Source organism: Varanus komodoensis, unplaced genomic scaffold (assembly GCF_004798865.1).
Source record: "Varanus komodoensis strain SLA01 unplaced genomic scaffold, ASM479886v1 scaffold16, whole genome shotgun sequence".
NCBI lineage: Eukaryota > Metazoa > Chordata > Lepidosauria > Squamata > Varanidae > Varanus > Varanus komodoensis.
Window position 1 is genome coordinate 6,480,832 of NW_025335468.1, and position 13,426 is coordinate 6,494,257.

General features: G+C 43.2%; 1 protein-coding gene across 1 annotated transcript in view; it reads left to right on the top strand.

Annotated features, from left to right (window-relative positions):
• Positions 1-12,442, top strand: part of MUC2 (mucin 2, oligomeric mucus/gel-forming) — a 71,259-nt gene extending 58,817 nt beyond the window's left edge. Inside the window, exons 40-51 of the mRNA XM_044426077.1 lie at positions 249-318; positions 2,183-2,283; positions 2,467-2,498; positions 3,569-3,749; positions 4,151-4,255; positions 4,994-5,034; positions 6,143-6,265; positions 7,617-7,715; positions 8,256-8,384; positions 8,843-8,882; positions 10,097-10,232; positions 12,196-12,442. Coding sequence (XP_044282012.1) covers positions 249-318; positions 2,183-2,283; positions 2,467-2,498; positions 3,569-3,749; positions 4,151-4,255; positions 4,994-5,034; positions 6,143-6,265; positions 7,617-7,715; positions 8,256-8,384; positions 8,843-8,882; positions 10,097-10,232; positions 12,196-12,442 — 1,304 coding nt within the window. The remainder of the gene's footprint in view (positions 1-248; positions 319-2,182; positions 2,284-2,466; positions 2,499-3,568; positions 3,750-4,150; positions 4,256-4,993; positions 5,035-6,142; positions 6,266-7,616; positions 7,716-8,255; positions 8,385-8,842; positions 8,883-10,096; positions 10,233-12,195) is intronic.
• The last annotated feature ends 984 nt before the right edge of the window (positions 12,443-13,426 follow it).

Here is a 13,426-nt window from a genome sequence, read left to right on the forward strand (position 1 = left end):
TCCTTCCCACCTCTCCCCTTCAGAGCCTCTGCCTTGTGGCTCCCTCACCAGCTTTCTTTCTCTTTGCCTGGATCCTTCCCCAGCCGGCCTGGAGTCATGACTTGATTGTGATCCCTGTGCTTGGTGCTGGCTGAAAATGGTCAAGGGTTAAAATAGTTATGTATGGCTAATATTTCTCAGAGAAAACATTCAGGGTAATAGCATTAATCCCTTTGTATCCTTTATCTCTACCTCTGCTTTTATTTTAGCTATCCACTGTGCAGCCGGCAAAGTTTACAAAGCATGTGGTCCTTCTCAAGAGCAAACCTGCAAATCAGGGTAATGATTTTTTTTTTTTACAGTCTAGTACTACTTGTCTAAGTGAAATGATATTCTGAATTCTTTGGGATTGCAGTTTAGTATAATGAATGAGTTGCACCCAGTGTTAGTCTAACTTAAATCCCATTCATTTCAGTGTGTTTACTCTATGTAGGGCTAACATTGGAGATGACCCATTTTACATCTAGCACAGTGGTGTTTCCACCCTTCACTGGTCGTCCAAAGCACAATATTTATCTTGAAACAATCACATCTGGCCAGGAAATTCCAGCTCCATAAGATATGTACATATATAGTTCATGTACAGTTCACACATGCATCTGGGTAGGGGTCCAGTACTTGTGGTGGCGCATACACACCCTGTCAAGTGTGTGATACAAATGCTACATGCATACAGTTCTAAATGTATCAGCCCAGATCATATGATATTCCACCTCATGTTTGAGGGGAGAGGATCACATGAAACCAGCATACATGAATAGATCAGTGCACCTGCAGAAACCCATCACACATTATTATGGGTGTGCCATGGAGAGTCACACACACTTTCCCATCATGAGAATCCCAACTTGGATGAATCAGCACACTGGGGAAGTGACCGATTCATCATCATGCAGCATTTGCTGACTCTCAGATGGATGTGGCAAGGCCCACCACTGGAAAATACTGTGTTCATATGCCCATTAACTAGCCAATATGTCAAGTTTATTTCATATAGACACAAGAATCCTGTCACAAAAGAAGGGCAGCTTAGTCATTCTGGGCCTTTTGGTAACCCCAGGAGTCTTGCTGGTCAGAATGTAAAGTCTCTTATACCCAAAAATAGAATCTCCTGGGCAACATCCAAAAAACTCTGGGTGGGTTTTGGCTTGTGCCACGGACTTCTCCTTGCCCAAGCACCCCTTTGATGACCCAAAAATGGCTTCAGGGAGTCCTGAGGGACAGGTAGCAGAAAGGGGGGTCCATTCGGCCAGCAGTATCTGTTGCTGGATACAATCCCATCTTTCTCCACCAACCCACTCCTGAAAACCTCACACCAGCCACTCTTGATCATATGCTGATTCCAGAGCTCAGCACAAATAAATATATAGCCCCTAGAAGGTAGCATAACACTGCACAATCATCAAAGCCATCACCAAAGTTGAAATGATTGCTTTCTCCACTGGTCGTTCAGGACGTTATAGCTAGATGCATTTACTTCTGAATTGCCAGATCTCTGTGTGTGGGCCTCTTTCTGTGTGCAATAGATAGATAGATAGAGTAGACTCTTGACTATCCAGCTAGCGACTATCCGGCCTCCATACTATCTGGCCTAGTTAAAAAATAACTATCAATGAACAGTAAAATAAGTTTAAATAATTTTTATAAGAATTAAGCCTACGTTTTACATTAATGTTTTGTTTATTTTAAAAGTATATGTATTCATACTGTACAGAGTACATGATTTTATGTTTCCTGCAATTAAGTTAGACATAAAATTTATCTTAAAATGTGTACAATATTTTATCCTTGGACTTCCTTTTTCTGTAATAAATTTTTAAAACATACAGTACAGTATATAACAAACATTTATAAAGTACTGGCCTGTACTAAGAGGTCAGAAAATATGAATAAGAGCAGGTTTTGGTATAAAAAGGGTGTTTTTAATGGTATGGGTGGGGTAGGAAGTGAGCATTTATAGAACTCCGGCCTGTCCGACTTTTTTGTTATCCGGCCTGCCCTTCCTCCACATTAGGCCAGATAGTTGGGAGTCTACTGTAGATAGATAGACAGACAGACAGACAGACAGACAGACAGACAGACAGATAGATAGATCCCTGTCATCCAAGATAAGAATAAATCTTGAACTGCTCATGTATTGCAGCTTAATTGGACTGAACCAAACCCAGCAGATAGAAGGCTGCTTCTGCCCTGAGGGGACAATGCTTTATGAGGCAGGTTTGGATGTCTGTGTGGAAACCTGTGGTAAGTTTTGGTTCTGACTCTTCTCTCAAGCACACTTTGGCTACATTTGGGTATCTGGGAGAAAGTCCCAATAAACTCAGTGGGACTTGCATCTGAGGAGGCATATGTGGGATTGTATTATTAGAAAAACGGTTATCAGGAGCTGGGACATGTGTAACAGAGACTTTCCTATGCTGTTTACAGGATGTGTTGGACCAGATGGTATACCAAGGAAGGTAAGATGCACCTCATTTTTTTTCTGCTTATTCTGTGTGAATTCTAAGCCTCCCATTCTAGGGCAGTTTTCTTTTGGAAAACCATAACCACTTTATATTCTGTTTTCAGCTAATTGGAGCAGGGTTCCTCAAGGAATCTAGGATGGTTTCAAAGGTTGGCATCACCAGGACTAAAGAAACCTCAGCTGCTAAAACGCACTGGGGGAATTTAAGAAAGAGGGAAATCCTCACATTGTGACCACAGAGGGTGTGGGCCACCCCTTGTCAGCCTTCCCCAACTCATGGCCTGCAGAGGGGGTGCACTACAACTGCCAGTCTGCATAGTCAAGCACAGGGATGATGGAGTTGTAGTCTGACACATTTGGAAAGCACCAGGTTAGGAAGGCTACCACAGGAGGTGATAGCAAGGCAGCGATCTTTTTAACTTTTTTCTCTATAGGCCAATGTAATTTTAACCTGCTGGCTATAGTGCCAGTGAAACTCCCTTCATCAGGTGGCAGCCTACCAAGAATATTCTGGCATGTTGTCATATTTGGGCATTCTGGGTAGAAAAAAAGAGAAGCCTGCAGAGACAGTCACCAACTTGTGTTTTAGTACAAAAGTAAACTAACAATCTAATTCAGCTTCTGTGTAGCCTGGAGTGCCTGATCCTGCCTAAACTTGGAAGCTAAACAGGGTCAGGCCTGGTTGAAATATGGATGGGTGACTTAATGTTGTGAATTGCCCAGAAAGCTTCAGCTATGGACAGCATAGAAATGTAATTAACATTATTTTAATAAGACTCCTATGGAAAGGCCTTAACCTTTCAAATCTTTCTGCAACTCCCCCTAACCCCAAATTATCCCCACTTCCATGATCAAATTTCATATACCTTAACATTATGTACCAAAAGCAGCTAAAAATTAAGCCTACTTCTCATCTCTCCTGAAATCCTTGTAACAGTCACCGCTGACATTCAATGAAACACATGGAGAGGATCAAAATGTATTATGTGTAATACTCCACCATTTACTTTTTCCTCACTGTTGACTTTTCCTTCAATGACATGTTTGCTTTTTCCTCTATACCAGTTCGGGGAGAAGTTTCAGTTTGACTGCAAGGATTGCATTTGCCTGGAAGGAGGCAGGAGCATCATCTGTGAGCCCCATACCTGTCCTGCAGCACCAGATAAAACACCCTGTGAAGGAGAAGGCTTCCACGAAGTCACTCAGGTCAATCCTGATGACAAATGCTGTTCTCACACTGTTTGTGGTAAGTGTACCCTTTGCATTTGAAGTGTCTCTGCTGGAGCAACTGTGGGGCAGTGGTAAAGCAAACAGATTCTAGGTCTGTGGCTGAAGCTCCTCTTCCTAGCATCTCTGGTTTCATGCAGACAGACAAAATACGAGGCCAGATGGATTCTTGGTCTCATGTAGCTACATGACACCCTTATGCTCTTTCATTATGGAGAAAAATAGCCAGCAAGAGTGTCCCTGATAATTGAGACCCAGATAAATACTTTTAAGAACAGTTTCCTTAACAACAGGAAAGCCTTTCTAATTAAATTGCTTGCAGGATGTACAGTTGCTTCTCTGTGCAGCTGCCTCGGCTGAGAATAGTTTAAGGGCCTGCTCTTATCTCTGTAATGCCCTGATTTCCTTTCTGCTTCACAGTGTGTAACTCCAGTGCCTGCACCACCCAGCCTCCGAAGTGCTCTGCAGGGTTTGAAGTGGTTGCTGACACACTCCCAGGCAGCTGCTGTCCTGTTTATCAGTGCTGTAAGTCTTAGTTTGTGGAAGGATGAGCAGGATTGGCTTGGCTTTGGAAGGTTTGGTGTCACACGCTCATCTTAAGCATGCTTACTCCAGCTGTTAGTGGAATGTACTCACAGGTTGTTGCTTGGATCACAGCCTAATTCTCTCACAGGCTCCAGTCCTTGCAAGTACGACTCCTGCTCCTGCAGGCATGTGCAGCATGAATCATGCTGCCGGAGCTGTGTTCAGGTTCAGATCCTGCTGGAAGAGAGATGTTACCCTGTTTGACATTCCTGGGCGTTTGTCTCTCTACATTCTCTCCTGCTACTGAGAAGCACAACCATTTGTGTCCAGGGTTGGCCTGAAAGACAAGGGAGAAGTTTGTTGGATTCACATGTTAATGGGAACTTATGCAACTGAAATGTCTGCTTCCACTTGCAGTGCAAAAGTAGGATCCTTTCAAAGCAAAGTGTCCCCTTTTATCTGCAGACAACACTGACATTCAGTGGAAAACCACTGCGGATCCAAAGTGCTTTCCTTCAGAAGGGAACTTTTCCCACCTGCTAGTGGTGGTACCAGTAGGTCCAGGACTGCAGCCACCACTGGACCCTGGAAGTGCAGTGTGGTCACCCAACTCTTGAAAGTTGTCCTCTCTTGTTGTAGAACAAAGCATGTCAGGAACCAATATAATCGCTCATGACATTTAAATGTACAGCTGTCCCTCTTAATACAGAGTGTTTAATATACTGCCTTCTTTTGCAGCTCCCAAAGGAGTTTGTGTGCATAATGGTAATGAATACAAGGTGAGGCTTCTTCCTTCTTAATGGTGACTGGATTGGATTCGGTTGAAGAGCCCTGGGCTCCCAGTGTCATTTTCTAATAGAAGTTTTGCACAGTGAATAGTCAATTTGTCCATTTTTGGAGCCAAGTGGATATCCAGCTCTGGAGTGGCAATGAAGTTCTGCAGAATCCATCCCTCTAGCATCCATGGACTTCCACTTGTGCTTGGCCTGGTCTTGGAAAATGAACAGAGCCAAGAGGAAGTTCTTGGACACTCGTGGGGTAGAAGGTTGTGTAACTGGCAACCCACTTCTGTGCAGCAGCACAAAGGCTGCTGGGTGTGATGTAGAAGAGGAATTGTGCAGTGGGACTTTCTGGCACATGCTCCTGGCATGCTTGCCGGGAACTTGGACTCATGGCATGAAAAAGTGGGCCAGAGCCTTTTCCAGCCCAGGAAATTGGAGCCATTTCTACCTGAAAACAGAAAGAACAGCACCAATGCCCTGCTGAAAGTTTGCAACTGGGCTTTGGGGGGTGGGGGAGGAGAGGCTGTAGAGTTGCACCCTCTCTCATGTTGAATCTGCAGGGCCAAAAACAGTCATCTAGATAACATGCAGGGTGTGAGGCACTGCAGCTGCAGACCTTGCTGTTGCCCTGCCGCATGCTTTGCAAGCCTCTGAGTTTGGAGACTTCCGAGCATCTGCTGTGGGGGCCATAGCATTGCACTCTGTGTGAAAACCTCTACCCCTCTCTTCAGCAATAGCTTCAGTAAGTCCAGTGCTATGCGATACATGCAATCCTACATACATTTGCTAGGAAGCAAACTCCATTGAGGGGCTGCTTGCTTTTGAGATTGTACGCTCAGGATTGTCCTGTAAAGCAATAACAGAAAGCAAAAGCACAAATGAAACCAAGGCAGACATTCTGGGGAACAAAAAGTCAGCAAAAACTGAAGTTGAAATGGGTTCTTAAGTCTCATTCCATCTAGAAGGTGGGAATGAATTGCTGCCCCTTAACAGCCATTCACATACGACTCCATTTATGTAGCAATTTTGTGCTGGACTAATGGATGCGGATCTGTTTCACGCACCGTGTTGTGCTAACAGATGACCCTTTGCTCCTCTCTTCCAGCCTGGCTCGCAGATTTTTGCAGGGAAGTGCAAGGAATGCGTGTGCACCCAGCAGCAAAACAGCAGCACTCAGCTCAACATCATCCACTGCGACCAAGTCTCATGCAATGTGCACTGTGACCCAGTAAGCATTAGGAAACGAAGCAAAGTCAGGAGCTGGAAAGGTTTATGGACTGGTGGTGTTCCGAAGTGACACACTCCCGCTCCTGGTTGCACGAATCCTCTTTCACTATCTAGTCAGTGCTTGCACAATGGCTTCGATTGTAAGCCCTGGCCCAGGGATCGTTCTGATGATGATGATGATGATGATAGCATTTTACCGTTTCTGCTAAGACAACTGTTGAAATCTTGACAATGGCAGCACGACCAGACAAATAGCCAGATACAGGCTGAGCATCATTTGTGGCAGTCATCTTGGCACAAAAGGCATGTGGATGTAGGAGGACACGTCCACCTGTGCATTCCCCTGTGCTGTGCATTATTTACAAATGCAGCGACCACCATACCCAGTCACGTCACTGCATGTATCTCCCCACAGTTAGCAGTCTCTGAATTGGCCTGTGAACTGTTAGTGCTCTTAAACCCTTCAGCCTTGCCATGTCTTCAGAAGTTAGTAGTCAAATCCACAATCGGCAGTCAAAGCTACCATCTTTCTATAGCATGTTTATATAATAGCACATTAGGAAAGGGCCTGGTTCTAGCAAATGCCTCTTGTAGACAGAGAACTCCTTCCATCAGCGTGAGGCTTTTGATCCAGTGGAACTTTTCCAGGCTGAGCAGTGGGAGAAGGAGATCTTTGCTGGTCTCCCCTCCCACTGCAGTCACTGGTGTTTCCGTCAGAACATGCTCTGAAAGCAGCCGCCTTACTTTGCCTAATGGAAGGGACAGCTGGTCCCCAAGCCTGCTGGTACCTCCCTCTTATGTGTAGTTGGGGTTATTTTGGCTGCAAAAGGATCCTCTCTCAGAAAATAAGCACATGGTTAGTATGCAGGATAATTCCTTCCTAAACCAATTTTAAACAAGCAGTGTAGTGCAGTGCATGTCTATCTATCTAGCTGTCTAGATATGGGGTTGGAGGAGAGAGCTTTGTGTGCCACATGGCCTGCCTGCACCTGCGGAAGTCCTCTGCTGCCCTCAAGTGCAGCGGAGGATCCCCGCCTCTCTCCAGTGCTGGCTGGCTGAAGACTCAGCTGCCAGTCTGGCTGGGTTCCGTGCGTGGCGTGGCGTCCTTTGCCTAGGTGGGAGCGTGTCAGAGGCTGGCCCTGCTTGGAGAAACCCGTGCTCAAATACAAGACATCGTTAGGGGACAATCCCTAGGGGAGAAACCAGAAAGAGGCTGCTGAACAGGACGGAAGGTGCTTTGTAGGCACAGAAGGCTGAATGACTGTTGTGGGGAATGCAAAATCTATGGAGAAAGGGAATGGAGCAGGCTGCTTCCGCTCATACGTCAAGACTAGATTTCTCTTTTTTTTTAGGGATACACTCTTATGCCACAGCCTGGAGAATGCTGTGGGAAATGTATTCAAACAAGCTGCATTATAGAAACAGTCGATAATAACTTCATCATCTTAAATGTAAGTGTTTTGCTTTTCATACTAGTCCTCAACTAGTATTGATTCTTTTGCCAAATTTTGCAGAGGAGGGAAAGCAACTAATCTGGGAAGAAGGAGATGAGCTAGACAGTGCTAAATCAGTATATACAATTCAGTCCCACCCATCCCCCTGGCCTTCTCATGAATCCAAAGTCTCTGCATGTAATTTCTCCTTGGGTGAGCATTCCTCTTAGGAACACATGAAACACTTCAAGAACCATCCCTGTTTGGTCACCTTCTGTGATTATTTCTTTTTACAGGTGACCAAATCAGGGCCTGTTTGTAGGTCTGTCCTTAATCATTCTCTCCACAGGTCCTTTAGTTCCAGAAAATGGTGGCTCACTGGTCCCAATCATAAATTAGGGTTTGCCGTTACCTTCCTTAACACAAAATCCAAGTTTTCTAACCTTTCTTGAGAGCCCTTTCACTATAATGACTAGTTCGCTATTGGTCCAAAGAGCCACTAATATGAAACAGGAAGGCTCTGAGCCAGTACTGAACTTTTGTCCTCACCTTGTCCAGGCTGGTGAACGCCAGAGTGATCCAAAGAACAACTGTACCATTTACAGCTGCCAGAGGATCAACATGCAGCTGATTTCCTCCACCTCTTCAATAAGCTGCTCACCATTTAATGAGGAGAAATGTCAGCCTGTGAGTACCTGTTTCATATGCATATTCAGCCTTATGAAAACTCTTTAATTCAAACACACAGTGAGTAGAAGACAATACAGCTGGATTTTCTGTTGCATTCAGGGATGTCAGCAATTTAAAAAGGATGTCTGGAAAGACAGAAAAGATGCTACAATGCCTGCATGACCAATTACCTTTGGAATCATCCAGGCACAGGGGCTGACTTTTGCAGCTGAAAGCTGATCTGCTCACAATAACATTAAAATATTTGTTGTATCTCAGTGGCGTACATTCTTTGGGAATTTCTAACTCAAAAGATCCTACTCTACACTCATACAAGTTTAAATCAGAAAGCTCCTCCACACCTCCTCTTGAAGCATGAAACTAGATGCTTTATTCAGGCATCAATCTGAGGTACCATTTTGCTGGTCTAGATGAATGTATAATCTGGTAATGCTGTCACTGTTACTATTTTCTAGGGTACTATTACATTGTTGCCCGGTGGCTGCTGCAAAACTTGTAAGTATTATAAAAGAATTATGTATGCATTTCAGAAGATCAGGCTATTCCCCCGCCCCCTGCCTCTCATTCTTTCTGTGCATATACTGCAATAATTACTGTATATAAACAAATAGGTTCAGTTGCTCCGATTTCAAAAGCAAAGCTAAAGCTTGCCTGTATAAGAAGGCAATTCACATACTTTTACTGTAACGCTCAGCTTTATGCTTGCAGGCCCATGGTTAATGATGTGTGATGTTGTGCTGTAGTGCTGGACAGGGAACCTGGGAGCTCTGGGTTCTAACCCCTGCCTAGCCATGAAGCTCACTGGATGACTTGGGCCAGTCACTGACTCTCAGCCTAACAACCTTCCCAGGGTGGTTGTGATGAGTTGCATTAAAATGGCTGACTCCCTGTTGTGCTACTGGTGGGTCCCATGGGTACATGAGGTCATTGAGGCCCCATCGGTGAGGGTGTCCAAGGAGAGGCTGGACACACCTATGGTAGGCATGTCATGAGTGGAGCTGGCTGGAGCTGGGGGTCAGACTAGATGGCCCAGGAAGCCCCTTCTGACTTTCTCTGTTTCTTTGTTTCTATGAGGCAGCATAGGCTACTGTCTGATCTCTGGATCCAGCCCACACAGTGGTCTATTTTCATTTTTTCTCTTTTAGATTAAAGAAATGGCCACTGTACGTGGCTTCAAGTAGGAACAAGTGTCACCAAAACCTTTTCTCTGGGCTAAATATGACATTCCATTCTAATTCTAGAAATCATCCTCTGGGGCTTACGAGGCCTCTGCCTCTCCCTCCAGTCCTCAGCATTTCCCCCAAACCACCCAAATCATGTCACTATTTTTAAAAGGAAGAAAGGAACACATGGAGAAATTCCAGTCAAAATTAAGGACTTGATGAGGTTCACTGGTTTCAGTGGCAAAATGTTCACCACATGCTAAACTCTGCCATCAAAATCAGTGAGCATTATATTCAGTCAGACTCTCAAATTCTATTTCAGTAGATATTTTATTTGTATCCTGTCTTTACATTCTAGGTGAATGTTCTGTCTGACACAGGACTTTCTATACAGTTAAATCCAGGGTGAAGCCTGAAGTGCAGAAAGAGCAAATATCGGCATGGAAAAAGAGCAAATATTTTGCTGGCACTCCTGACAAGAGTGCAGGAAGCTTGAAGCTTCTGAAAGCATTTGAAAACTTTCTTTTTAAACGTTTTGTTTTGCAGGTATACCTTCTGCACCAGAAAAACCACCTTTATGCTATGCTGCAAAAACAATGGACTATATTTCGTATGGTGGCTGCCGGTCAGAGGTTCCAGTCCCTGTGGCTCAGTGTGAGGGAAGATGTGGAACTGCTTCAATGTATGTACACCAAACTGGACAATAAGACTCCATAAGTAGTTTTACAAAGCACCTCTGGACAAAACAATCACACATTTTCCAACCAAATTCGAATTGCTTCTGCCACCTGTAAAGAACATAACAAGTTTGTGTTTGATCTTCAGAATAACCTGATCTTTTGAATATTCACAGGCCACTTAAATAATTGAAACAGTGGAATAAATAAGGGCTAAGCTATATGTCATATCAACCATGCATTGTGTAGCTGTATGTCACCCCCCACTCCATCCTTTGGGGTGGGAAGGTTAAAAGGCTGAGAATGTTGTATGCTGAGGAATGGAAGCTACTTTTCATGGATAGCTGTGCCTCTGGAAAGGTTTTTCCTATTCTTCCTTGGAAAGGTCAGATAGGAAGGTACCAGTCATAGTGAGAGGAGGAGAGGAAACCTCCACCTGCATATGGAAATCTTTTTCTTGTTATTGTTAAGCCCAACGTATTTCAATCTAAATTTATTGGATTCCTTTCTTGGGTACATTCTTATGTGCCAACCCCTATCAAGCCGCAACAATTGCAAAATTTGGTTTGAAACACATGGGGTTAATAAAAAATAGGGATGTTTGAAGGCTCCCAACCATTTGCCAGATTTTTCTTACAAATAAAAATGAGGAGGGAAAGAAATTTGGGGACATTTGTGGATAGGCAAGATTCCCAAGACTTCAAGATGGGGGTATTAGTTTGGCAGATGTGCCATCTGCTCCACTTCCAGTAGGTGTCTCTGCAAGATTTTCTGTATGCTGCACGCTGATAACATATACGGATAATTATGATATCTGACAATAAAAACCAAACAGGGCTGGGATAAAGATTTGAACAGAGTCTAATAAGAACTAAAATAAGAATAATGAATACTTCTATAGCACTTCCGAATAGTGATGGGTGAACATTTAATTTTTGGAATCACCAGGACTATTTTGCACATCACAGTGAAGATTTGCCTCCCATGCTCAGTTGCACTCTGGTTTGTTTTTGTTTAAATGGGAAAAGTGCACATTTTAATCAGAGCAAATGCACTGTTTTTAAAAGAGCTCATCTAGTTGTTCACTTCCCACCACCATGAAGTATGAAAATGCATTTTAAAAAATGGGATATTTTAAAAAGTGTATCTTCTTTAATATGAACGTGAGCTTGGGAAATTCTGCATTTTTTTTTTCAAAATCAGAGATTTTTTTTATATTCAGGATTATGAAAAGGACATGTTCACATCATTTGAAATTGTCATACATCTCTACTTCTGAGGGGTCAATGTGCTTTATCTATATTAATTTGAAATCTTTAGGATACCTAAGTAAGATAGATCCATATTATCACGATAGTATAGGCAGGGGGGATTGCAATGAGAGAGAGGGTGGTGTGCTTAAGGCCACTTAGAATACAATCCTAAGCTTATTTAGACACAAAAGAGTCCTACAACTCCTCCAGAACTGTATTCTTTCTAAAGATGCATAGAATCGTGGCCTCAGTGAGTCCACAGCAGAGGGGAATGTTCAGATGGAGGATTCCCCCATAATCACACTGCATTATGTACAAATCAGTCATTTTTGTATTTCAAATGGGGGTACGCTTCATTGAACTCAATGAGACTTACTTTTGAGTAGCGATTGAAGTTGCATCAGCTCCAAAGCTGACTTTCACTTCTACTTGGATGTGTTGCTTTCTTGATCCTCTTGCCTTTCTCTTTTTAAAAACTTGGCCGTGAAGTCCCTTTTTATAATAGACGAGACAATACATTGTGCACACATTACTCAAAATGCAGCATTCTTAATGCATTACATGAGCATACTGGAAACTCATATATTCCAATAAAGAATGCAGACTACAGCTACTCTAATGCAACATCTTGACTGCCACAGAGTCACTGCAACAGCTTGTAACTCCGGCTGGTAGCACAATCTAACTCTCCCTTTCTTTTCCTGCTACAAACCAGATACTCTGCTGAAACCAACTCAATGCAGCACAGGTGCAGTTGCTGCAGAGAGGCAAAGGCAACTCAGAAGCAAGTCACACTGATATGTCCTGACGGAACCAGGAAGACACACAGCTACCTCTTTGTGGAAAGTTGTGAGTGTCTGGACAGCATGTGCGAGGTGCCATGGTCATCAGAAAGAACTGGGAAGCTGACCACACAAGCTGAGCAGCGTGCTGTGAAGCGTCGCAGGAGGGCAATCAAATAAGTAAAGCAGAAGCTGTGGCTCCATGAGCTAAACGATAGGTTAAAGGAACAGAAGGAATGCATGCACAGTGACCCTGTGTGCTGTCCCTTCCCACAAAAATTCAGCGCTTTGCCTTAATTTCCACAGTCTGTTCCATCTTTGCCTCTTTGCCTGTTTTTCATTGTGTTTGCTTTATTTATTTGTGTGAAAAACAGTTAACTTCTGTGTAAAGAGAAAGGAAGAGTTTATGATCTGGACTATTTTGAATCATCTTCTTTTGCTTTAAATAAATCAAACCACTGTTCAAAAGTAAAAGTTTTGTCACATCCTTTTTGTTGGTAAACATTTGTGCACTTGAATGTTCTATGACTCCCTGAGAGAAAGCAGAGCTTCAGGATTCCAAGGGGTATTGCCATTGTTATACACGTTCTTTCTGTGATTTGCATCATGTTTCTATCTTGGATGATGTGCCCAAGAGTAAATTCCTCCTTTTCTCCTCCTAAACCAACCTCTTTTTGATTACTCAGTGGACAACTCAGTGACTTTTTGTGCCCCATCTGTGCACAAAAAGACAGACAGACAGACAGACAGACAGACAGACAGACAGACAGACAAGCCAATAGTGAGCAAACAGTTGAAAGGTGTGCGGGGAGGAAAGAAAGAGAAAGTAAAATAGTTCAGTAACACCAGGACAACTCTAATTCCATGCAAATATGTAACATGGATGCACATGCAACCCAATTTTCAACACACAATATTTTTGAAAAGCAGGCCTGCAGTGGCATAACATTTTGCAAGACGTGTTCTTAGCTTTACTTATATCCCAATGAAGAAAGATGTAATCCATCAATTTCAGTTCCTCATGATTCCAATATTAAGTTTGGCTTGTCTTGACCTCTGAGAATATCTCCATTCTTAAGTTTGGCTTATCTCAATCTTTGAGATCTTTTTTTTAAAGTTAGGCTTAGCCATTTTAAATAAGAGTTAAAAACCAAGGAATTTAAA